This window comes from Plectropomus leopardus, chromosome 4 (genome assembly GCF_008729295.1).
Source record: "Plectropomus leopardus isolate mb chromosome 4, YSFRI_Pleo_2.0, whole genome shotgun sequence".
In the NCBI taxonomy this organism is placed as follows: domain Eukaryota; kingdom Metazoa; phylum Chordata; class Actinopteri; order Perciformes; family Serranidae; genus Plectropomus; species Plectropomus leopardus.
Window position 1 is genome coordinate 9436271 of NC_056466.1, and position 27136 is coordinate 9463406.

General features: G+C 40.0%; 1 protein-coding gene across 1 annotated transcript in view; it reads right to left on the bottom strand.

Annotated features, from left to right (window-relative positions):
• Positions 1–27136, bottom strand: part of LOC121942459 (sodium/potassium/calcium exchanger 3-like) — a 58798-nt gene that overhangs the window by 14180 nt on the left and 17482 nt on the right. Inside the window, exons 3-5 of the mRNA XM_042485673.1 lie at positions 8811–8887; positions 1727–1801; positions 330–414 (exon numbers count right to left, since the gene is read on the bottom strand). Coding sequence (XP_042341607.1) covers positions 330–414; positions 1727–1801; positions 8811–8887 — 237 coding nt within the window. The remainder of the gene's footprint in view (positions 1–329; positions 415–1726; positions 1802–8810; positions 8888–27136) is intronic.

Here is a 27136-nt window from a genome sequence, read left to right on the forward strand (position 1 = left end):
TAGCCGTGCTGTTAAAAAATGTCATCAGACTCACCTTCTTGTTTCTGGTTTTGGCTTTCTGGCTTTCATTTTTAATGAATTATACCAAAAAAATGAAATGTACAGCTTAATTTTAATTTGCTCCTATAATTCAACTGCAAAAAAACCCCCTAAAAATATTGCAACATGTATTGCACTTTTTTAAAAAAACTGCTTTGAAATTTGGCATTTTACACCCAAAAAGCCAGCAAAATCCTGGTGGGATTGCCTAACTCAGCCACAGTACTGTTATATGAGCTCCAGTTATAAACGAGGAGGTAAAGAGATGCAGGGGTGCTTGTGGTGAATACCTATGATGGATGTGAAGAGTTCGGGAGCTGAGCTGCCAGCGGCCATGAAGGTGGCACCTGCTACGTCCTCACTGAGATGGAGACGCTGCAACAAAGTAGCACAAGGCATATAAAAAGTTTATATTTGAACAGGAAATAATAGCCACAATTAGAAACTCCAGACCAGTCCGAGACACAGGAGATCAGAGCCTCGACCTTAGCCGGTCATACAGAAACACTACTTTTTTCTTTTCTACTCCCCTACGCCTTGTTCATTTAGAAAAACACAGAACTACATTAAGATATACAATAAGCAGATATGCAAAGACTTAGTTAGCTATTCAAATAGGTCACATTTAAGTATTCAGTTACTTAAGAAAGCCTGGGAGACAAGAACAAGCACTTTATATGGATAAACACTTGTCTTGTGGCATAAGTAGATTCTTTCTTTCTTCTGCTGTGTAGCCCAAAATGTATTTGACATTTGCATAAACATGTTTTACCTGAAATGATGTAGATGCATTTGTCATTTATGATCAAGGTTTTTCTTTTGGATTTGTATATATATTAGCGGAGGATGTCTTGCTGTGTTTCTGTTGTTTGCGGTGTATTTCATTCCCATGTTTTGTTTTGCTTTTTGCTCAAGGTCTTTTTTATTGTATTAAAAGTCTTGCCCCCCATGTCATTCAAAATCAGTGCTCAAAAGTCATACAAAATCCCTCCATGTTTCTAACAGAACCTTATTCTTTTTGTACCATTAATCCAACAACAATTACAAGTAACTATTTGTAAAACAAATGTAATGTGACAAAGTGCATAGATAAGACACAAAAATTAAAGTAATAAATGAGTAAATAAGTAATAAATGCAATAGACTTGAAAATTGAATAGAAATAGAATACAATAGAAAATGAAGATAAAATATAATACATAAGTGAGTCATTAGAAAATCTTACCATAAATAAATAAATTGAAGTAAGTAAAATTTAGTCAGGTAAAACTTACAAATAGACAGGGTTTTTTTTTATATATAAAGGGTCTATAATCTGTAGTTTGAAGGTTGGGGAGAAGTTTTTCCTTCATTTAAGTAGTACAACTTTGTATTACAAAAGGAGATGTGAAAGCTATGGTATTTTCTGCCTGATAATTAAGATGCATATCTTGTGGACGTAATCAAACACTGCAGTGGTGGCAGAAGGTGTTGTTCCAAAACATAATCCTATGTTTATTGATTTAAATGATTTCATGATGAACACCCACACTGTTTTTGAGTTTTAATCTCAAAATAAATAATACCGAAGAGCTGTTTATCCCACGTAATTTAACTTTGCTTATTTAGTCATTAATATGTAATGTAATAAAGGCAGATTTAAGATTTGAAACATGCTCTCAGGACCTTTAATACCTCACATTCATACCTCACACAACTTCTCCAGGGAGGGGACGAAGTAGTCATCACAGACGAGGGCCAGAGCACAGAACATGTAAATAGTCTGTGAAGAGAGAGAGAGGGAGATAAATATTACATATATATACATCAATGAAGTATAAACATGTGGCTTAATGTGATGTGAAAATATGGAACGATCGGCTGAAAAGTCCACACGAAAGCAGGTCCCAGCTGCTCTATTAACTGTCATAAAGTATAGCCAGCTATGATTTATCCATTGATTTATCAAACTTGGCAGAAACAGAGGATTGTTTGCCACCTTTCACATCTTGTCCAGATTTTTATTCTGTGTTAAACAAATCTGTGTATGTACCAGGATGGTGGGTTTTTATGCACCATTTGTGTCTTTTCTGCATCAATTTGTGGTGTAAATATCTTTAATTTTATCAAAAATAAAGTCCTCTTTCTTATCTTTATTGGGGAACAAATGCACATGTCCTTGATATTGAGGGTGTGTCCCCTGTGCCACCCCTTCAATCTACATCTGTGCCTACAGAGCCACAATAGCCACATTTTATGGGAAAAAGACAAGGTTAATTTTTTTTTTTAATTTTAGAAACCCTAATAATTTATTATCTATCACCTGCCCCAAAAGATCTATTTTATTGTATTTTACTGTATATCTATTTTTTGATACTCTCAATTTCAAAATGTATCCAAAGTTTGCTGAATTTGTTTAGTGCTTAATGAGTCTGAATCAAGCCAGCTCCTTAAAGTTTTGAATTACTTATTCTAACCACAAAAAAATGTCCCAATTGCAAATAAACTCTTTAAGGTTTACTATACAGGATTGTTGTTTACTGTTCGTAAACCCGCTCACCAGCAAAGTGAAAGTAAAAGCCATCTCCAGATTCACTCCAAACACACGTTTGGCGTTTTGCCTCACTATATTTGTATATTTTGGTGCTGTGTCTCTTGGATACCTGCTGCTCACAGTTTGGCAACTGGTTGCTACCTTTTTTGTAAGTCACAAACATCCCAAACATAGAAAATAAGAAAATAAGGGCAAAATCAGTAAATAAAAACAACGCCATGGGTCATAAGTGATGTTTGAGAGGGATTATCTCTGTATTAGTCCGTACATAGGTTTACAGGAGAATCCTCTATCATGTATCTTTCATGTTTTGAAAACCTTGGAAGCAAATTTCATATGCGTACAAAACCACAATTAGCCGTATGTTCCTGGGCAACTTAAAGCTACCTTCAATAAAAATCCTTCCAAATGTCTCCTGAACAGTCTCACAGGATTCATTATGACTGTAAATAATCTCCTGCATGAAATACTTTTGATGCTGTACATTGTTGGTGTGTTTTTCCCCTGATGTACGGCATAAACACCTTTCACATACAACCTTTCTTTGGCATCATGTAATACAAAATAACACATGTGGCACGGAGAGAAGCAGAGACAGATTGGAGATGAAAGACAGATAGCGCTGATCAAGAGAGAAAATGTCAGGTGGTGACGACAGACTGACGGGGAATGTGTGAACAAAGGAAAAGCATGAATATCCTTACACTCTAAAATAATGAAGCCTTTCAAAAAATCCTGCTTACAGTGAGAATAGCGTGTGGAGAGAATATTCCTTTTTGTGCTCAGTTACAGAGTCACATTTTTACTTTGCACCAGAAGCTTTTCTATTTCCACTTTCAGAAATCAGATGAGAGTGAGCTGAACTACGCAACGCCTGCATGAGAGCTACGACTGAGCCCACACACTGAATGACTCTACTGTGTGTGTGTGTGTGTGTGCATGTGTGAAGAAGAGAAATACTATTAACACAAGGTCATTGGTCACTGAGGTGTAAAGATTTGTTAATTTACAGCAGGCAAAAAGTCAAAAGTCACATGTAATCCTGATAACTGGGTTTAATCCTGATTTAGATTTGAGGCCGTCATCTGTCACAAGCCCACTGTGGCTGCGAGTGTGCACACAGACTGTAAATCTGTGTGCATGTTCTATGTTGCGTGCAGACAGAGAAGTCCTTAAATCTGGAGTTCTGTTTGTGTTTTTGAGAGCAAATCTTTTCTGAGAAGTGACGATGCTGGCATTAATGAGCTGTGCAGAATCGGAGGGGGGTCAGCACAGTACAGCTGTCAAGGGAACAGCAGCTGGAAGTAACATACCGTGATATTAAAATTCAGCTCAAACACAAAGCATTTTGCACTTTGCTGTTCTTAAGCCAAATCCAATACCAGAAATATACATGATCAATGACAATCTACAAATGACTGACAGCGCAATAAGCAGCTTCACTTGTGGCTCTATCAAATATAGAATAATACAAGAAAAAGATGACAAGATATATTCCAGTGTTTAAATAAACATCTCTAAGGACCATATGCTGCTACAAGAGCAACATAGTGCAAACAGCAGGAGCGACAGAGTGACATGACATGTGTTGTGAAATTTAAGTTATTTATGGAAAGCATTTTCAGATTTTAAAGGGACAGATTATCCCACATTGAAAATACATATTTTTCCTTCTACCTATAGTGCTATTTATCAGTCTACATTGTTTTGGTGTGAGATGCAGAGTGCTGGAGATATCAACCACAGAGAGGTCTTCTTTCTTTCCAATATAATGGAACTATCAGGCACCCAGATTGTGGTAGAGGTACAGGTAGAAGGAAAAATATGTATTTTTGATTTGAGGGTGGACTGTCCCATTAAGCTGTTAATGGCTTTACCTCAAAGAACATTTTATTCTTTAACCTGCACAGCAGCAGGAAGAAAGACATGGTGGGAGTGTGAATGGGGATGGTTGCAGGTGGAGAGAGGACTGCCAACACATTTATACTACTCTTTATGTATTCTGGCTGTTCAGTAAAAAGCTGAGGTACACGGGACAACGCCATTGCTTTGCAAGTCTTGTTTTGCAAGTCAATATTAGGTCTCAAGTCTTGACCATTAGGTCCCACATCAAGTCACAGCAAGACCTTTACAAAGTCCGAATACTAACTTTGTCTTAAGGATCCTAAACAAGTCACTATGCATTCAAAAGCAAAATGATTTCTCTACATCCATGAGATAATCTGAGGTATCATCTGGTGTCAGTCTGCTGGTGCTGCAATGCTAAATGTACCTGTCGATTCTGCTCACGCAACAGTATTTTCTGCCACTGGCCATAAAATCAACTGCATTGTAAATAATCCAATAAAAATACAGTCATAAAAATATTCTTTATGAGTTAACGAAGACCATTCTGACTGCAAATAAAGACTGTAAGGCCCTGTTTACACCTGGTAATAACATCCCTCTTAGGCAACTGAATCACAAGTGCGCAGCTTTAAGTAAAGGTGTGAATGCACAAGGGCTGTCTGTGAATACCATTTTCTGGGCTCATGACCTTCGGCACTGATAAACAGCGAATAATCTCAGCTGAGAGAGACACCGTGCGCCCTGGAGCTTCAGCATTAGGTGACAAAGACTCTGACTGCTTGACAGCGGTTGTGACAGTTTGTAAAGTTAAACTCTGACAGTTACTTGGAACAATAATCTGTGTCCAGTGTTCTAAATTAGTCTGTTAAATTTTCTTGTGTGTCATCACTATGGAAGATATTAACCTTTTTTTCCACTCTGTACTGCAGCAAATGGTTCAACTTGGTGATCTGTGGGGGATTCATGTGTTTACGTTCTGGTGCTGCTCACACCAACACTGAAATGGCTCCACTAATAAACCCATTAATATCTGTTCGGTAAAATGATCATTCCTGTCACTGCGTGTGTGACAGACGCAGTAGCAGCATCATTATAAACAGAGAGAGAAAGAGAGGGGCTGACCAGATCGACTCAATCTGCAGAGGTGCTGGGTTTAATAACCTTTCCATGCACTTTTTGTGATGTTACACAGCTTGTGAATTTTTACTATCATGGACAAATTATGATAGACCTACAAACTACTCATAACAACCTGACAAAGCCCTGTGAAACAGAGGCAGAGCATATAAACTCCAACAAATCTTAGATATAAGATGTCATAAACATTGAAATGACATTAATCCTCTGAAAAACAAAACAAAAACCCCAAATATCCAAATTCTAAATTGAAAACCGAATACCTACTCAATTAATGAATATTTGATTAACCAAATATTTGGGTTCAGCCCTAGAATGCACCCAATGTGTCCTCAACGCATCTTGAGATCTGATCACGTGAGAGAGAGAGCTGGGTAAGGAGAGGTTGCCAAAGAAATAAGCTGTGCACAGTTCTACAATGTAATAAGCTTCAGCTCAAATTAAATATTAATGACTGGAAGTATAGCACGACAAACCTGCTGGTTAAAAGCAAGAACATATTTAGTCTTTGCAAACGGATGTGATATACATATTTATTTACATATAGAGCGGGGAAGTGAGATCCGATCACAGGTGCTCACTCACGACACATGCGGTCAAGTATTGGCTAGCACATGGACTTTAAATTAAGAGTATTAACTGTTTCCAAGGTCAATGAGTTATAAGTTACATGTAACTAGTTACAGTGATTAGATTACAAAATGAATGTAGTTGAAATTAACTTACAGTTAGTAATCAAAATGTTGGTGATAACACAAGGGTACAAATGATTTTTTTTTTTAAATTTTCAGTATAAAGTTGATATGCTGAATAAAACACTCATTCTTCTGCTTTTCATCTTTTTGCAGTGCAGGAATGCCTCTATTTTGGCATACGTTTGGACAACCCAGGTCAGCAAAGCTGTTGAGACCTATTTGAGCACATTTATGCATTTATGTTTTTAGGTCTTTTCAGTTTTATTGACCTGTTTAAAAAATATGTTAGAAAAGTAGTCCAAAAGTAATCAAATGCAAAAAGTTACATGACTTTGATGAAGTAATTAAAATAGTTACATAACTTATTACATTTTTAACAGGGTAACTAGTAATAAGTAACACATTACATTTCAAAAGTAACCTTCCGAATACTGTTATTGGTTAATTAGTCTTAAGTTTAATTCCTTGTTTAAATACATTTGCTTTACATTGCATATACTGCTCAGCATGAGGGGACTATCACTGTGCTCATATAGCTTGTCCCCTGGCTCACTCTCTACACAGAATTTTCCAAACTTGATTAAGGACATTTTAGTGGATCTATTACATGCTACAGTTTAAATGCATGCAGTTGCAGTGGGCAGACTTTCTCCTCTGGCCCAGTTTGCATTTGATTCTGACTCTCATTTTCCAAAAATGGAAAGGTGGAAAAGTACAACAGCATTACAACAAACTCTGCAGGTATAAGCCCTGATTGTCCGTCCTGAAAAACACTGAACCGTGTTCTCTCCACAAAGCCTAGTACGATAACACCTGCTGTGAAATGACATAGAGTACATTATTTTAAAGGTTAGGCATCACGGGGAAATAGTTTGTGATGATATACTGTATTTTTGGCTTTTTGTTATTTTAATCCCTGAGCATCCTAGAAAAGGTTACTTCCATTTGCCCTTCTGCAGCAGGAAAAGGCTAACTCAGAGGGTGGGTGCACTGTAAGTAGTGACATCGCCTATAAAGTCAGAATGTACCCGCAAAATGATCCATTCGGTCACTCTTAGTGCTCTGTTTATGCACAACGAAGTTCCCTGGAGACGCTGCTCTGCTGGCATGAGCTTCCATCACAGTCAGTCCCCCAGAGACAGTACAACATGTGTCATCATCTACTGGAACATTGTGCCTGCCATGTGCCCGTCATATAAGAGTGACGGCAGAGGGGCTCCATCGTAGCCCTGACCCTGCATATTAACCCCTGTGGGAACATGCGGCCAGTGGGACTGGTCATGTGTGTGCTGAACGAATGCAGCTGGAGAGGAAGAGAAGGGGAGAGGAGAGGAGAGGCTGCTTTGGTTAGACAAGACTTGGACCTTTTTATTGTTGGCTTTATATACGTATATAAAATTTTTTAAATGGGATTTGTTGATAATGGGGATGCCACTGGTCAACTGTTGACTGGTTGCATACACACACATACAATCCACTAACGGCATACCAGAGAGATGCTGGTGTTACACCAGTCAACCTCTGGCTAGAGTTGGGTTGATTTCGAGTTTTGCTGGTTCAGTCCAGTGTACAAGCTTAAACTGGTTTGATTTATGCAAACTGGCTGACAAAAAGCAGACAAAAAAGAACTGGCTGCAGGTGTATGAACTGTGTTAGTAATTATATCTGATGCTCGCTTTGACAGTGCCGCAGTGGACTAGGACCAGCTGATTCATGAAGTCATGAAATGAGGACTTATTTATATGAAACCTCCTTATTTCACTAAGAAAATCTAAACACAGTGTTAGCTCGCTGAAGGGAAATCACTGGGAAACTGAATGTTTCTGCTGAAATAATCACCACTGACAAAAACAAATTCGGCTAGGGTTACTTGCTGTTTGCTATCTTGCAGGTAATTTCCAGTAAATATCACACACTGAGACGTGTGTTTTCTTATTTAAAAAGTAACTAATCTACTAAGTACATTAATCGCTCATCTTTTGAATGGTTATGTCTACAGTCTGATCTTGAGCGCAGAGCTGACAGCTACACAGTTTGTTCACTTGAAGAAGCAGAAGTGCATATTTATTATATTCAGTTTGGACAGAGAGCTCGAGAAGTGCCCAACCCTGCTTCTGGCAACTTGTGGGAGGGGACTACTACAACTCAGCACATCTCAGACACTTGTTCATTACTCTTCTGATAGTCACAGACAGACACAGTCAGAAACACAGCCTGATTGGTTCAACAAAGGCATCAAGGATGGCTGACAAAGTCTCCAGGAAGACACAGCAGTTCAAGGCTGGATTAATAAGTTTCTGGGAGGGATACAATCACACTTTCAACCACAGATTTAACTTCTGTAGTGTTTAGTATTTCAGATTTTTTTTGGCTTTCACAGGCTAAATGACCCAAAACTGACATCCCAAGTTGATAAGAAGAAAAAAGTTGAATATTACCAGTTTTATCCTTTAAAATGTGATGTTAAAGGTAACATAGGCAATTTATTCACAGTCCCATAATGTCCACACACACAAAAATACATAAATGCAGAGATTTATAGGTGAAGGTAAACTTACACATAGGACATGCAGGGCCACAGCTCCTTCTGCTCTCTCTTTGTTTGTGAACAGGTCTGTAGGGAATTCGTGCAGAGCTGGAAGACACAGACAGCAAAGAGTCAGAACAGTTCATACACAGTGTGTGAGTATGTGTTTATGTATGTGTGTTTTTCCGCAGAGCATGGTACAGGGAACATATTTCCAATGCAAAGCAGAGAGGTCAACCTTAAGAGCAAAGAAATCCACTGAACTTGTGTATTGACAAGAAGCCCTGCTGACAGAGCACATCACCCAAATGTGTGTGACTGTGTAACTGCCCTGCCATGGACTGAGCACGAGCATGGTTCGTCAATGAGCGACAAGAGGCGAAAAGGAAAATGGAAAAAGAGAGCACCAGGAGGACAAAGTGAGGGCAAAGAGGAGAGATTGTAAAAATAGAGCGAAGGATATTTAGGGTATGGCAAGTAGGATGGAGAGCAGAGGAGAGAGATAGGGTGGTGGGAGTGTAACCGCAATGTGCAAACTTCTCTGCACGGGAATGTGTTGAGAAAGAGCGAGCTACTGTGTGTGAGCAAAAGATGGAGAAAGCAAGATTGAGGGAAAAGTGGAAAGTTGGCAGACAGAGAGGGCATGAAAAAAAAAGAAAGAGGTGAAAGAGAAGGAGTTTGGATTTAAATGGTGGCCTGAGTTATTTTACTCCTCTCTCCATGGCTTCTTGACTTCCTCCTCTCTCTCAGCCTCACAGTCCCTCTGTGAATGCCAAGACCAGTGACAGGCGCTTGGCTGCCGCAGAGTGTCGACAACCTTTGCCTCTCACCCCTCCAGCATCAAGTCACCCCTGTCATCATTCCCTCCCACACAAATCAGGAGCCCATTCACAGGCCACTGCTAACACCTGTTACATATTTCAGCACCGACACAGGAAAGGTCAGCCAGGCATCAGGCAGGAGAGCTGAGCTCAGTCAGAATCAGAAATATTTTACTGACCAGCACAGCAAACAGAGGAATTATAAGGGCATCAACAGTGTAAAAATAAAACAAGTGGAGCTGGTGATTGTCGGAACAGCAGACTTATTAACTACATTACTAGCAACAGTGATTTTTTGTTTTGTTTCTGTCAAGTTTGGATGAAGTGTGTCTTATGGTGAGTTAATGAGGCAATTAAGCCTCGTAAGTCTTCTGTGACCAAGAGAAATGCGTACAGTTGTATTTCTCTGTCTTCTTAACATATTGTGGGTTTCAATTGTGTATTTATTAATCTGAAAAGCTTACAGTAAGTAGTGCATTTGCTGTTGGTAGGGGTGGTTATAGCGCTGCACAATTCTACTGTCATATAACGTATACCCCGGTGAAATTTCAGGGAGGTATAAAAGTATGAAATAAAACATATTGCCCAGGCCTAAGTGTTATTACTTCTACGAGACTACATCTCTGATGAAATGGACTGAGTAAAACATCTGACAATGACGAGAAACAGGAAACAGGGACAGAGAGATGATGACATAAGACAAAGGTTTGAATGAGGTTTCATGGATTGCATCTAACAGAGCACCAAATGCCTTCTGCATCATTCACACCCACTCGAGAGACAGGTGGGCTAAACATAAGTGGGTTAGGGACTGAATGAAAGTGAGTTAGTAGTGGTTGAGTTGTTTATCATTCCGCCTACATTTAGTCTTATTTTACTTCCTCACAACATGTTGCAGAGAGAGAATGAGAGCAGAAAGAATAGTTCACTACTTTCCCACTGTTTTCTCCCACTCCCCACCCGTTTTTGTACTTTGTTGACCAATTTGCATCTCCAGTATCTTGCTGTGTTTGAGTGGCTGCAGTCCTCCTCTGCACTATGTTCCACTGCTATAACTTTTTAAGCCTAACACAATGCAGAGCAGCCTGTAAAAAGCCACAGAGCAGACGGCCATCTCACTGCGACAGCTGGATGTGTTTAATATTTACTGTTACAAGCCGGTGTTAGCTAGCTCAAACTCAATCCAGCCAAAATGCCAGGCTAGTTAGTATGTGGAGGAAAACAACAATCAGCTCTCATGACAGGAATTAATGTGGATGAAGAAAAGACAATGGTCTTATCTGAAGCTGAAATGCCAAAAAAATAAATGAGAAGAATCTCCACATATCGTGATTAATCATTAAAGTGAAAGACAAGACTGAAAAATTGAAAAACAAATGCTGAAGCCGACTGTCTCCTGAAAGTCTTCAAAGAGCCTGCAGATAAAAACCCATAGTGCTAATTACTGTTCCAAGAAGCATGAAGCCCAATTTCCCACGAGAAGTAAGTACATGTGCGGACGTGATGCAGAACCGCACACTCCCACAAGAAACCCACTGAACCTTCATGTAAACAAGGTGTTTTATACACAACACTGAAAAGTTCCACTTCACAGCACCTAGCTTTTTCTAAATGTGAATCAGAAACACATGCTCACCATGTCAGACTGCTATGTGGATATATTGAAAAACATGCTTACACATACAGAATTATATACCTAAATGGGAGACTGAGATTTAAGGACATTTCTGGGATTTCATGATGTTTCTAGGACTTCAGGATTTTTCTACGATTTTCTGTTTCTAGCATTTTAGGACATTTATCTAATATTGGGTAAATTTCTCGGATTTTGTGATGTTTCTAGGAATTTAGGACATTACTCAAACTTTGGGGTAACTTTAGGATTTTGGGACAATTCTAAGATTTCAGGGCATCTCTAGGATTACAGATGTTTCTAGGATTTTAGGACATTTCTAGGATAAGAGGATAAGCGAGGACCTCTGTCTGGTGCGATGGATGTCCTCTGGCACCTTTTTTTAATAAACAAGCTCAATTTTAATGCTGTTTTATACTCTCTGGCACCGTATGTATAGTACTAAAAATACAAAAACAATGTCCAGTGTGAATCACTTTATTTTTATTGTGAATTAAGGAATAATCGGGGGCCAGATTTGGCCCACAGGTCGTAAGTTCAGTATCACTACAGAAGAGAATTTACTGTTTGTACAGTGACTTAACGCACTGACTAGTCTTTGGTTGTGTGCACTGACTAGAGTAGCAGAAATAAAGTCAACAGATGTGTGGTCTCATAACACAATTTTAATAACCTGAACAACTGCAGTCAACCTGAAATGGAAACCTAACAACAACTAATAGAGAAGTGGACAGCTGGAGAGCAGCCAGATTGAGGTGGATGGTGCTCTACATGAGCAGGTGAGACCAAGAGCTCAGCAGCTGAGTCCTGTCAAGTGGACACAGTGATGGAGACGAGAGGACGTGCAGCCAACATTTACCTCGCCCAGACTGACACTTGCTGTGCCAGGGGGAGATACGGGCAGCAGATGCACTTATCGTCATTGCCTCATGTGGTTTACACCAACGAGGATGCATAGATACACATCAAGCACCTGGATACTGATGCATGCTATATCCATGCTCCAAATGTCGCCATGTGTCAAGGTTGGATGCTCAGGACCTTAGTTTACTGAGTCTTAAAGTCAAATTATTGTGTTTATACATGTATGCAGTTCTTTATAGAGATTTCTAGTTTTTAATGTGAGAATTCTCCAGATAAACTGAACTGATATTGTACTGGCTCTGGTGTTGCTACGCATTTACATTTTCCCCACACACTTGGACACATACAACAAACGTTTTTCTTCATGTAGATACAGTTGACTGAGCTCACTTTCTTCGTCTTTTGTCTCATTTCACGCATTTCTTGCCCTGACATGGTTACCCTAACCCTCACCAATCTCACTCTTTGGCCTAAACCTGACCAATCCATCCAACAAAGGCAACGAGCACTGACCAATTAGAAGGAGAGTAAGGTGGGTCTCGCCTTTGCTTTCCTAGGAAACGCAAATTTGTACCGAGGTGTTGTATTTCCATCACTGCTGATCGGAGCCAATCTGAAGCTGATAAATTCCAGTGACCACTGTAGAGTCATTTGTCCCAGGAAAACGCTGATGCTGATTGCAACCATTTCCATAATATAAAAGTCGTGTGTTAGTGGAATGTTTGTCCAGTGGAGAGGGGGCTACACACACACACACACACACATACGCACACGCACACGCACACACACACACACACACACACACACACACACACACACACACACACACACACACAGAGTCTCGTGGGAGCTGCCTATTCATGATCTACAGCTGGTCACTGAGGGTTGAGCAATTCAAACACACTGACAGCAGTTACTGTCCTCACACACTCTGCCTGAAACTGTGTTCCTGCCAGTGTGCTGACATAAGATGGCAGTGGTCCCATCTTTTTGTATTTTCCTTTTAAAAATGAGTTCAAACTAAAAACAAAGGAAATTTTAGAACTCCCAATCCAAAAATGTTCCAACCTGTACAAAAATGGGTTTAAATTTCAGGCACTATGAGATAAGAAAAAAATGAGAGTTTGGCAGAAAACATAGAAACAACAGAATGAGCAGGACCTACTGGTTAAGTCTAATTACCAGTCAAAGGCGGCGCTGTTACAAATAAAGTCACAACTTCTAGGGGCAAATTAACATAAACTGAAAAACAGAGGTCAAAATTGTGCAAACAACACAGTGGACAATCTGTTTCCAATCTAAAAACAGATTTTTACATTAACCCTTCAAAGCCTGGATTGGCATCAGTTTTCTTGTGCTCTGTTCAGATGCCTTTTACAAGCTGTTTAACCCTTTGAAACCTGAGCAAATTGGTTTTATTTATTTCCAAAATATAGGGAAAAAGACAGTAAGTGACTTTTCAATAAACGTCCTAAAAATCACAAGCAATTAGTAAAAGAAACAAGAAATTTATCTGAAAAAAAGGGAGGTAAAAAAGAAAATTATATTCATAATAATTCTAATTAGATATTTAAAATTATGTACATTACATATATTTTTTGTCAATTTCCAGCACTTTCTGGGAGGTCATTTTCTTCCTTTTTTGTGATTATTTCCAGGTGAATTTCTTGTAACTTTTTTACTATTTTTATGGGCCATTTCTTGTTAAGTTGTTCATTACCTTATCCCCACATTTTTTCGAGGAACCAGACCAATTTGCTCAGGTTTCAAAGGGTTAATGGAGTATCATATAGTTGGGATAATTGTGTCAATTTGCTGTTGCGACTTTCTGCCGATGTCATCGGTACGTCTACTGGCATAACAGAAGTGATCATATCACATTCAAGCACTCAAGGAAACATTTAATGAACCATTCCTGGGTTGTTTTTTATCAATGCTTATTTTGGTTACAGTCTTGCTGGGAGCCATGACCAAAGCACAGTACGCTGAACGTCTTACAACAATTCAACATTCATTAACACAAGGGCAAATGATCCTCAACATATGACTGTATATAGTTCACCTCTTACACAACTTGTGCATCTGAATGACTCACCCTCTTTGTCTTTTCAGAGCTGCCAGGAGAAGAAAACTACGTCAAGCGAAAACTGTCAAGGTCCAATTACACTAAAAATACCCTAGTTCATAACCAAAGTACAGTTAACACTAACAGAGATCACAATTTCAGCTGATACAGAGCAAAGGCAGTAATGCTGCTGCTTCTGGTTCAGTCTGCTTGAATAGCAGTTTCTGAAAGCATTTTTTAAATACTGCAGGTATCAGGCATGTCACCAAAAATTTAGTAGTTGATACTAATACCATGGAGTTCTTTTTCCTCTTTAGGCATTTAACTGCAGACTAGAACACCTGTTAAGTGTAAATGCAGCCCCATCACTTCTAGGAGAATAGCATCTTCTGTACCAACAGTATTGGACAAAAACAAGTACCATCACGTTTTCAAAACTTTGCCATCGACTTGGTGCAAAAGTATTAGTTCTCTGAACATCCCAAACAGGTGTTAGATCACAATACCTGTTTCAGTGACACATCTGTTGAAGTTAATTAAAACAGTATGCCTACAGAGCAGAACAAATCGTATGACTAGCACGCTCACATCAATCCACTTTGATCGTTTTCATCAATAGCAGCACTCCTGCCTGGCTGCCTGTAAAACGTGTTCGACTGTATCCATCTGAACACAAACTCCATAGCAACAGAGTGTCTCCTTGAGGCGGAGTGTGTTTAAGTGGCAGCAGGAAGAAGTGGGCAAAAATAATAGACTGCTAGCTTTAACCTGAAGGGAGTCTCTCCGCTGCTGCTGCTCCGTGGTACACTTGCCATTAGTGATGAGGTTTGAAGTAAACCATGCAGAGCACAGGTTGAGACGCAGTGCATTATGCATGATGTTTGGGGATAGGAAAAAAAATACATGTGGCCTCATGTACAATGGGACAGGTTTAGGTGTGGTGGGGGTGGTAAACAGTTAAGTGAGGGAGGGCTGAGGGGAAACTCTCAGTGTGAAAGATACCTGAACCTGACAGCTCAGGCAATAATTCTTGAAAGCCATGCTGATGAAGCAGAATGTGGGGAAACTGAAGTGTACCGAGTGTGCAGGAGAGAAAGACAAACAGTGATGTGGTCGGTTTGGTAATTAGCGCAGCAGTTGTAAGTGAGGTCGCTGGGATGCACCCTCAACAGCTGCTGATGGTGCTCCGGCCCCGACTACCCCTGCTGGCTGTGTACGTACACACACACACACACACACACACACACACACACACACACACACACAGCCACTGAGTTTCCATTGTTTCCCTCTCTGCAATCATCGCGGTCTCCCAGTTCTTCTTCACCATGCACAATCAGTGGCAGTCAATGTATCAATCAGCAATCAGGCTTCAGCTTGCTCTGCAACATATTTTGCTTCATTCTACTGTTGGAGCTGCCCGCCCGCCTGCTCGCCCACCTACCTGCACTATCCCATGCCCGTCTTATTTACCAGGCAATTTGGAAGGAGTCACTGAGCCACTGAGGGACTCTGCATCGAGATGTAGCACGGCTTCTTTGTGGCTTGTTTTTCTTGTGCCGGAGCTCTGCGACACCTTTGCTTTTCTTTTATGCTCCACTGAACATGTTCAAATGCTCAAGACTGTCACGCTAGCTGCCGTGTTGTAACATTTTTGCCAAATCTCTTTTGCTTACTAAATGTATCCTCCTCAGACTCTTATTTACTCCTTCTGGCCTCGTCTGCTAACAGTATGGTGCGCTAGACTGTGTGGACTGTCTCGCATCTAACATTTGATTTGTCTCATGAACAAAACAATTATGTCATGTTAACTTCAGCTTCATTACTGGTGTCGAGGTCAGCAGAAACACTAGGTGAGACAAAACTAACAGGGATAACATGATAACATTGCAGTACCTTGCATAGGGATGTGGATTGTTATTATATACTGATATTGATACAGTTATTGAGACTCCTTAACAATCCGAGTCTTTATCGATACCAGTATGCAAAGCTTCTCTACTATTTAGTGGAATTTTTAATATTTTGATCCAAATATTTACTTTGAAAAATCTTGGCCTCAGTAGTTTTAATTATGTATTATAAAATGATTAGAGCTCATGATTGGACGGTAAACAGGTTGTAACTCCATCTCTACTATCTAATTCATATTGCTGAAAAAAACAAGTTTCTCACCCAAACAACTGTATTTTTCAAGTTTCTTGACAAAAACTAAATTTTCTTTTTTTCTTACATTTGAGATCATCATTCTTTATCTTTGCCTTATAGTCATTTTACTAAGCCGACCCTGAACACATCAAAATAAAACGTTATGCAACCTTGTTTATTTAGCTAATTAGCTCTTATCCTGCTGATTTCAACTTGGATTTCAACATTGGATTACTATTTTTCACTGACAGGAATGGTTACAATGTTTGGTTTTAATACCTGTTGGCTACTGTATTAAAAAAACTTTATTGGACAATCGATGTATGTGGATCAGTGGCTGACTTCTGGCTGGCTCCCCACACACATTAATCAAATAAAAATGCTTTACTTAAGCATCGAACCAGACTCAGTCTGCAAACTGCCAGCTTTATGTATTACATTAGCACAATTGTCTGGACTAAGGACTGAGACAATTAGAATTAAGTGCCATGGCCCTCTCCATGGTGTGTATGTGTGTGTTTGAGAGAGAGAGAGAGAAAGAGAAGGGGAAGAAAGTTGTTAAAAAAATAAAAAAAAACAGACGGCCCAGCGGATGTGATTGAAAACTGATCAGTGACAGTGGCAAAACTGCACAATGGCAGCGACAAAGTTGTTTGCTAAAAGGGCACTACTTCCCCCTACACTTCATGTGGCAGATAAATCAGAGTTGATATTCGTTATGCACCCAATGAATGCCAATAGCCATTAGCATCTTTTTACTTCAATAATGGCCCAACCCAAAAGATACTGGGTATCTCATTTAATCTCTTCCAGTGTGTTCAGACAGCCAATATGGTATCTGGGACAGCTCATGACATCTAAACAAAAAAAAATCTCTTTTGGACTTCATGTATCTCCTAGTTGGAAATGGTCTATGACTTTTTCTGTAATGCTGACTCACAAGCACAGGACACTTATCTGTGCGCAAATGTTAACATAATCAAGCAAAAGAGATAATAGGAGGAGTTCCATTAACCCTTAAAATGCGCAAACTGAAATCGCGAATATAAAATACGCCTAATGGAAACACCTCAATTTAAAAAAAAACTCCCATTTATCGCAAAGGTTTTTACGCTCGCATGAGGTGGTATTTTAGGCGATTTGAAAAAGCTATTTTTCATAAAACTGCAATGGAAACAATTTTTTTACTTTTAAAGGTCACATGATGCTATGACTATGCGCTTGTCGGTAGGAAATTGCTCCCTCGGACATGATGCAGCAGGCACTGTAAGAGGAGATAATGCACTGCGTAAGTCTTCAATAGTTGAGCGGATCATCTGGAAGCTTTCTATCCACAATTCCTCTGTGAAATCAAGGACTATCATCCCCCAGAAATCCCCCATTTGAGGCCGCTTCCTCGCATAAGGGGCTTTCCTTTCAATCATCGCTCTCTACGTCACCTTGGAACGGAAATGATGACAGCTGGTGCGGTAGCTACAATAGAAATAAACCTGCTAATATTTTGGACATCCATCGACTTGCTTCTAAGAATGTTATCGCCAGAGGAGAAGTCTATACCATTGCGAGAAAAGTCGCATAACATTCAATGGAAACACAGTCATCTCGCAATTATGTTTTATCAACATTTTGAAAATACTGCTTAACTTTAGCGTAAATCTTAAATGGAAACCTGCCAAGTAACAATCAGGTCAGGAGCATGATAACAGATTCATTCCATCTGTAGGTGCACTGCCACCCTCTCCACATGTACTGGATGTATGTAACCCTCTTTTTATTAAGTCGAGAAGCAGGCGACAGAGCCCACTCTCTCTGCAGAGTGACAATGAATGACTCCAAGTTCACTTTCATTCATAAAACTAAAGCAACTCATGTATGTCACACAAGTCGTAAAAGATGGCGAGCTATCAGAACACTTGAAATGTTGATACATTTTCTTTCAATTGACTCGTCCTTTCAGCACCAGTGAGGTTACAGATGATGAGAGCGTCACATCAGGTAAAACATCGTGTATGTGGGCGAGGGTATGGGTTTATTTATAGGGAGAGAAATAGAGGAGAGAAGAGGGAGGACTGTGCACATGCATATGGTGGTGTTACATTTGCTCTTGGCCTGGAACTCTCCTTCACACATCTACTGTACAAATCCCAGTGGAGAACCACTCTCGTCATCTTTACCTAATGCTCCCCCACTCCCTCCATCTTTCCCATCTATTTATAACCATCAAAGAGATGGGGGTGAAAAGGTGGAGTAATACTTTGGGGATTTCCTGCAATCTCTGCTGTTTAAATATAAAATATGGAGCCAGGAAGAAGCCCTCTGCCCCAGCTATGTTCCCCCCTTACCACTTTCTACCCAGTGCTTCCGCCTTGCTGATCCCCTGCCATGACCAGCAAGAAGACTAAAACCGCTGAATGCTGCATATATGGTTGCATGTTCAAAATAAGCACAAGTAATATCTGGATGCTTACGTCATATCCAAGAAAATAAGGGGAAAATTACAATGCAGGCAATCACTGCATCACTGCAGCAAAGGTACCATCATGGCGTTACCCTCTCTAAAGGCCAAACAAACAACCAGCTACATCGATGTTAATGGTTTTATTAGGGGGCATAATGTATTGATAAGCTAATAAGCAAATTATTCAGAGTATCTTAAAGGGGACACTCACCAGGGTATGTGGCTGTCCAGTCAGTGTTGATGGTAAATGTAGACAACTGAAGCAATAAATTCCTCAGTGTGCTACGTTGACCGAGAAAGCAGAGTTAGCAGCTGCAAAATCTGTTGTTTTTCCTACATCCAGCGCCGTCAGCTGATGTGAAAGTTGGGTTTATATCCAAATGTAGCATAAATTTCTACTGACTTTTCATAAAATCAGCGAAAGAAAATATGAATTTATGTTATTTTCCATCCACTGTCATGCAAATATTAGGAGTTAATTCATCAAGATAGTAGGTGGTACTAATTCACCAGTCAATGCACAAGAGAGCACAACCCAATGATAAGATTATAAGTGGATGGAAATGCATCCAGTGATGTAGTTGGAGCCATATAAGATCTACTGGCTATTTCAGCTTTGATTTCTAGCCTCCATCAGCCAGGGAAGGGTGCTCTGCACATACACAATAACATCACATGCAGAGCATCCTCGTACATGTAGATGCAGACACGGCTTCACGAGCAGCAGGATCAGCTTTCTTTGTCAATATAGAACACACTGACGAATTGATTGCGTTCACTGACAAAATGAAATATCAACACTGACTGGACGTCCACATAAAAGCTGGCAAATTTTCTCCATAAGCAGGTTGTCCTGCCAGCTTAAACTCCTAATGAGAGCTGCCGCTGTTGATGCTTCATTAATGTTAATCCAAAGATAATTTAAAACTGACAATCGCCTCATTGTGAACACAGAAGCAGAAAATCAGGAGGAAGAACCGTAAGGTTTGACTGTACATAAGAGCAATAAAAAGTAACGATGCTCCCCAAAAAATACTGGTGATGATGTCACCTCTTCCGAGTAAGAGCCAGGGAGTCTTGCGTAACAACAGAGCAAGGCTCCGTATGCTCTGAACGGGGAGGTAGGGTGAAGGCACTTAAGTGTGTGTGTGTGTGTGTGTGTGTGTGTGTGTGTGTGTGTGTGTGTGACAGAGCAAAAACAGTGAGGGAATGCAAGTGTGTGTATGTCTGTGTTTATGTGTGTGTGTGTGTGTGTGTGTGTGTGTGTGTGTGTGTGTGTGTGTGTGTGTGTGTGTGTGCGTGTGTGGTGTGGTGTGTGTGCATGCGTGCAAAATTTTGCCCTGCTCCCTTCTCACTGATGATATAATACTTTCAGGCTGTTGTCATGGAAACGAACAGCCACCACTGGCTGGATTTGGCATTGGGGGGTAAGATGACGAGGGGAGGGGGTTGTCTAACTGCATTTGGAGATTTGGATGGCAGGCTCTTATTTGGATTGCACTGTTTGTGTTGTGTGTGTGCATGTGTGTGTGTGTGTGTGTGTGTGTGTGTGTGTGGCCATTTCTGTTTTGCTGTTCTGATGACTAAGCATATTATATTACAGTTTGGTACAGACCAGACCCGACCTCTGGAGTAAAGGCTCAAGAGAGGATTTTACTCTGTGTGTGTGTGTGTATGTGTGAGAGAGAGAGATAAACAGACAGTAACACAGTGAGAGACAGAGCAGTACAAACACACTGTGATCTGATGTTTGAAACCATTTGACGAAACATTATTACGAATCGAGCTAGTCTGTAGGTGAGTCCCTCATGAGGACAGTTTGATTTTATCATGAAATCCGAATGAAATTCAGGCTACTCGGTTCCCCCTGACTGGAAAACATCGCAATTATGTTAAAGGACAGTTCCAGTTTATTACACCTCAGTCTTTTACTTTTATAGTAATTTTTCATTGGTTATGATACCACTGTCAAGCCAGAAGAAACATCATATCAACTTTTTTAAAGTGAGCGTGGGCTGGATTTGTCATTGGAGGGTGGAGGGGATGGTGGAGCTGCAGGCCAATGTGATTATGATCAACATAAAATTTATTGTACCCTAAGGGAAATTTGTCTTGGGCTATGATACTATATACTGTGTGCAAGAGGAAAAGAGGAAAGGAGTTACAGTGCGCAGGTTATTTTGAGATAATATTCAATTGGTGAGGCACATTTATTTTTCACTCAAGTCTTTCCACGCACACATGAAGGAGCTTACATGCCCTGGGCAAGTGTTGATGTCGAGCAGGGAAAAAAACGCTTTGGTGAACACACAAGGCTACCAGGTAGAGTGCACTCTGTGAACTGTGACGCTTTAGCTAATCTCGAGATAACGTGCAGCGGGGCGTTTCTAGGATTTGAGGACATTGGGGGGCTTAGCCTGGACCTCAATAGGAGGGTCCAGGGGGATCCTTTACCAGGATTTGTTTTTCAACTAACAAGCTCTATTTTTTAGCTTTTATAATGCACTTCAGTTATCCTTAAAAACATTTTTTTAACTTTCAAGATTAATTATTAATTTCAAATTAGTATTGAGTACAGAATACAACTGCTATCATTGAAAATGTATTGACTAGAGTTGGGAAAATAGCTAAATATATGTATTTAAGTTAACAGTGGTAGAATGTGACTAAGTACAAGTTCAAGTATGAATGGAATGACAAAATAGAGCCAATATATTTAGATCTGATCAATAAATTATTCCGAGCTGAAGCGTTGGACACCCAGGCCTAAAGACGCCTCTGACAAGCAGATATTTTTTACCCCCATTGACCAATCGATTGGCTGAAGAGTAGGTCGATTTTCAGTCGACTAAGATTTTCTTTGGCTGAATACAGCCCTAGTTTCTGACATTAAAACCTACAAAAGTGTATACACCGGTAATATGTATGTATGTATATGTGTATGTAAGTATATATGCATGTATGTGTGTATAGATAGATAGATAGATAGATAAGATGATAAGTTGATAGAAATAAACAAGGGGTCAGTTTTAAACAGTTAACAACCACAGTGGAGCTCTATTAGCAGATCTATGGGTGATGAATAACAGTTAAATATGCCATTAATGAATTCCCAGCTAACTGGCTCCACACAGCTCCCTCTGCTCTCCCTCGTCAAACAACCATCAACTGGAAGCTATCCAGCCCATTATGAATGCAATGATTCTGCATCTCACACTTCTGGCTAATTATGCACAGTGGGAAATGTTTTTTTCTTCGGTGTCTGTGTGTGTAGTCACCGTGTGCTTTCCCTCTGTGGAAAAAAACACAGAGAAGATCTCCTTATCCTTTTCTAAAAGTGTTCGACTGTAATTACATGCTGGTGAAGTTTTGTTCGGTAGCGAGGTTAAGGTGGTGAAAAACTGTGATGTTGTCAGAGTTGGGTTTAGATATTTAGACTAGAAGCTAGGGTGGGTAGAAATCTGGAATAGCCAAAAAACACAGCAGAATAAGAAGATAGACCCTCTTCTTGCAGCTCTCAATCATAACCCTTGCTCAGCGCCTCGCTCTCACGCTCTCTCGCTCTCTCGCTCTCTTGCTCTCTCGCTCTCTGTTTATCAAATCAAAAATGAGACGAAAAGTTGCACATGAGCACCTTATGGTCCCTCAACCTTGCTCGATGTCGACTGCTTAACTGGGAAGACAGTGGGCAGCGGCTCGGATCTGTGGCTTTGTTTAGCACAAACCCAGCACGGCTGTGTGTCACAGCAGGCTGGTGGCCAGCATTAGCGTCGGGTCTCACCCCTGTGACAGCAGCAACAGAAAGTTTGATCCAATCCGATTAGATTGGGCGCACCTCACCTGGTAGAGCAGGCGACCCATGTACTGAGGCTATGTCCTCGCCGCAGCGGCAGCCGGTTCGACTTTAAACTGCGGCCTTTTGCTGCATGTCAACTGCTCTCTCTCCCTTTTTTTATACTTAAGATGTCCTTTATAATAAAGGCAAAAGACAAAAATAAATAAATAAAAGCATGCTGATGGGACGGTAATTTGAGGCTGTCCTGGAGGTTTTATAGTGGCTGGATTCAGGATGCTGCTGACTGAGATCTGTCTCTGCAGCTGCTAGTATAGTTTTCTCTCAGAGAATATGTAAGCCACAATATGTAATTTTGTTTATAATGGGACTTTGCCAAATAAAACCAAAAATAATCTGCCCACCTCAGCTTTCAAATAAAAACAGGGAAAGAGTTGATCAGACAGGTAAATTCCAGTACTCCAATATATGCATATTCATTTAACTGCTCTGTTTTGTTAATGGATCAGTGTCTGTCTGGAGACACATTTAACCAAGATCTAAATCTCTAGATAATGTGTAAAAAAAGAGATGCCACAGCTGGCATGTACACTTATTTTGTATCTAGTCAAAGGGAATAAGTTCACTGAAGCGCAGGATAATCGCCCTGGAAAAAAAAATCTGACTTTCCCCCAGATTTAGAAAACAGAAAAATATTTGCCTCCCTAAAGCTGTGAGATGAACAGCCGCTCAGCTGCAGGGCGAACAAACATGAACATCCTGCACATTTTGGAAAAAATAAAATCCATACAGCTCTGAGCTATAAGACAGAGACACCTTGAACCAGTCTGCATGAGAGCAGTGTGCTAACACATTATTCTGCTCCTTTAATATTTGTTTATTTTATTATCAACATAGGTGACGCAGGTGAAAACATCTTGGGCATGGCAAATACTGCAGTACCAAAACACTAGCTGCTAAATTTCTTCCCCATATGGCTGGAAGCAAAGCATCCTGGAATTGGGAGGTAGACCAAAGAGAGTGACACACTCTCACACAGATAATAAACAGGTTTCATTCACGCTGATGTCACACGAAGTCACGGCTGCCCCTTGGAAGTGCAGCCATCCTGCAAAGCACACATTTAATGGCGCTGCGACAACAAAGAGCAAACACTGAGGACAATAACAAAAACAACCAGGGGGATGACGGTGCTCAGCATAACAAAAAAAAAGAAAAAGAAAAAAGGTGATTAAAGTTGCATTTCCCACCCTCGGGGATCTGTACAAGCTCATCCCTGTGTACATCTCGTGCATATTCTGAGCGCACGTGGAGGGCTGGGGGCCTGTTCTGCACATGCTCAGTGGGCGATGATGATGAGGGCTGACACATCGCATGTCGTGAGCGTAGTTACCGTGCTGAGTAATGTGACATTTAAGGACTCCCGCTTTTTCCCTTCCTTGCACAGTTTGTAGCACGCACACACTGTGGCCAAACAAACATCTATACATACACATACATGGATACGATCACATGCACGCATACACATATATCATGAGCTCCTCTCAGCTGAGGAGACTGAGAGGAGTGTTTCTGCATGGTTTGAGAATGACACATCAATCTCTATTTCATGACTCTGTGTTTATTCTACCACACTTATCCTCTTTCTTCCTCTTGTATCATCCAGGATTTCTTGGTGGGGACTGTGACAACATGTAACGATGTCCACTTCTAACACTGTTTTAATGCCGCCACAGAAATCACATAATCTCACATGAATGTGTATGAACACTCACATAAGAAAAGAATCATTATTTATGAATGCACAGCTGCAAGTAGGGTTGCAGAAAATGGATTGTGAGTTAACAGTGGGCTGAGAATAATCTAGGCAGGAATAATGATGCAACCTGTTTCAAGTCAGATTTTACAGTTGAAAATGGTTTATAATGGTGCAAGTAACAACTACAGTCAGATGATCAGACAGGTTTGAAACAAGTAAATCGTTTAACTAAACCTCTTTGTAGGTAAAACTGAAACTAAGCATATCCAAATCCTTGGTAATAATTCCTCATTGTACGGAAGAACTTTGTGTTCTCACAGATAAAATAAGCACAGTAGGTCAAATATGCAGAAATACGCTGCTTGGGCGGTGTAGCAGTGTGGCATTTAGCATCTCTGTGAGATGTACCAGGCTTTTCAACAACTCAAATGAAAACCCATTCACATCATTAGTAGATGCTCAGAGCAACAGATGCAATTAAGAACATGAAAGTCGGCCCAGGGGGCAAAAGAGGAAGTCGATAGGGTCAAGAAATGCCAGACTTTGAATTAGGAGAGCGGTGTTCAAGACCGACAAACAACAACATCGGTTGTGGTATTTGTGCCACTCAAAGCCAGGTGTTTGGTAGAAAAATCTGCAATCTTTTTCTAACCATAACCAAGTAGTTTTGTTGGCTAAACCAAACAGTCGACCCCTTCTTACCGCTGATCCTTTCTGCTTAAAGATGCATTGCAAATAGCTGCCCCTGGCGACATTTTAGTAACACCCGGGGATTCTACGCAAAAACATGATAATTAGGGATACGAATAGGAATGAGATCATATTGAAATTTAAGTAAACTGTGAATGCAAGCATGGACTGCAGTCGGCTGAAATAAAACATCTTTATTAAGGAAAATATTAACATTCTCTAAACTGTGAACATAGCATGGAGCAGAGCAAAGCTGCAGAACAGCCCCATTAAGAGAGGCGATGCACGTTTATGCACGAGGAGCAGTGCAACTTCATTGATTATTTCAGAAGATTAAAGTTTAGGTCTGTTTCCTCTGTCAAGTTTATAAGTGCAGTTTTATTTCTGCTGCTTAATTGCCCCACAATATTTACTGCTCTTACTGCATTACTCTCAGAAGAAAACTGCACACTTCTCCAATTTGCCAAATCTGGGATCTTAATGAGAGATGACACTCTAATTGGTTGAATTTGTTACGCCAAAAGTACACCTTAGATTACCTAAGGGAACAAATACAGCCCCATTGTCCCTTGAGCCTTACTTTGCACCCATATTATGAATTGTTTAACCAGCAAAAGTGGAATTATTCACAACCTAAATGCACTTGCGCCACGCACTTTAGACCATGCTCTATAGATTGTTTATTGTTTATTGATTGTTTCTGAAAACCAAGCAATTAACATGATTTCTTTTTTTAAAAATATGGGGAGCGGGCGATAAGCAAATGAAGAAGAAATAATCCAAAAATGAGCAAGAAATTAGTAAAAAGTACAAGAAAATTACCTAAAAATTAGAGAAAAAAAATATGGGAAAGTAAAAAAAACATAAACAAACTAAACAAAACAAGAAAATGATGTGAAAATGTGCCTAAAAAATTACAATAATTCTGTAAAAATAATTTTTAATATATAATTATGATAATTAGAAATACAATTTTCTGTATTTTTCCTCTGCTTTTTAAAAAATGTTATTTTCAAAATCTACTAATTTCTTGCAATTTGCAGGACACTTCTTGCCAAGATGCTAATTGCCTTTTCAGCCATGTTTTTGAAAGAAAATTAAACCAATAATCTCAGGGTTCAAAGGTTTTATTACTTGTGAAAGGCATCTGAACACAGCACAAGAAAAGTGATGTCAATCCATGCTGACACACTTGATCCTGAGACACAGCTATTTTGCCAAAATCAAAATATTTTTTCAGGGAATCTCTCTCTAACAGACACTAATGTGTAATCTGAATAGTCACTTCTGACTCAGTAAGTACCCATCTCTCCACTTGATAAAGCGGGTGCTGGCATTTATTCAATAACAGGTGGTCACATCAGAGAGCCCTCTCTCTTTCGCTAGTCAACAAGATGTCAGTAAAGGTTTCTACACTCATAAAATCCTGTGTCTCGTCAACAGAGTTAATCAGTGTGACGAAACTTACGGGGCTAGGTTTGGGCCTAACCCTGAGCTTTCAATATAATGCCAATGACTCACTTTTAAACAGTGTACATCACCATGGTAACCCAGGCAGCACAGCGTACTGTGGAGCAGGTTAAGTTCAGTCTATTGAATCCACGTATAAAGCTCAACCGTTCATGATTCATCTCTGTGGAAAAATGACGTTGATGCTGCATTCATATCAGATGAATGAGAAAAGTGATTTTAGAAAAACTGTGAGAAGAAACTACAGTGTTACATTAACTGAGAGCATGTTGTGATTTATTAAAGAAGAGAAGGAGAGATACATGTTTGCAGCATTTCATGAGCACTTGCCCTCTCTGGCTATAAAATATTGCTACCAAGAAACAGCAGGTACCTTACAGAACATTATTTGAATATCAATAATGAATGAATGTTAGTCTTGCGCTGACATTTTTTTTTTTCATATGAGTGACTGAAGCAATAGATTGCACCCACATTCCCATTACCTCAGCATGAGGCCAGCTTAGTGAATAGAGTCTTTTCACATCTGCAGTGTGGTGACACAGTACTGCATCAGAGGGCTGAACACTGTGCCTTAACGACCAGCACTAATAAGACTAACTTACATTTTTACACAATCTGCAGTTTTCCTTCAATGCTCTGCAAACGCTGTCACA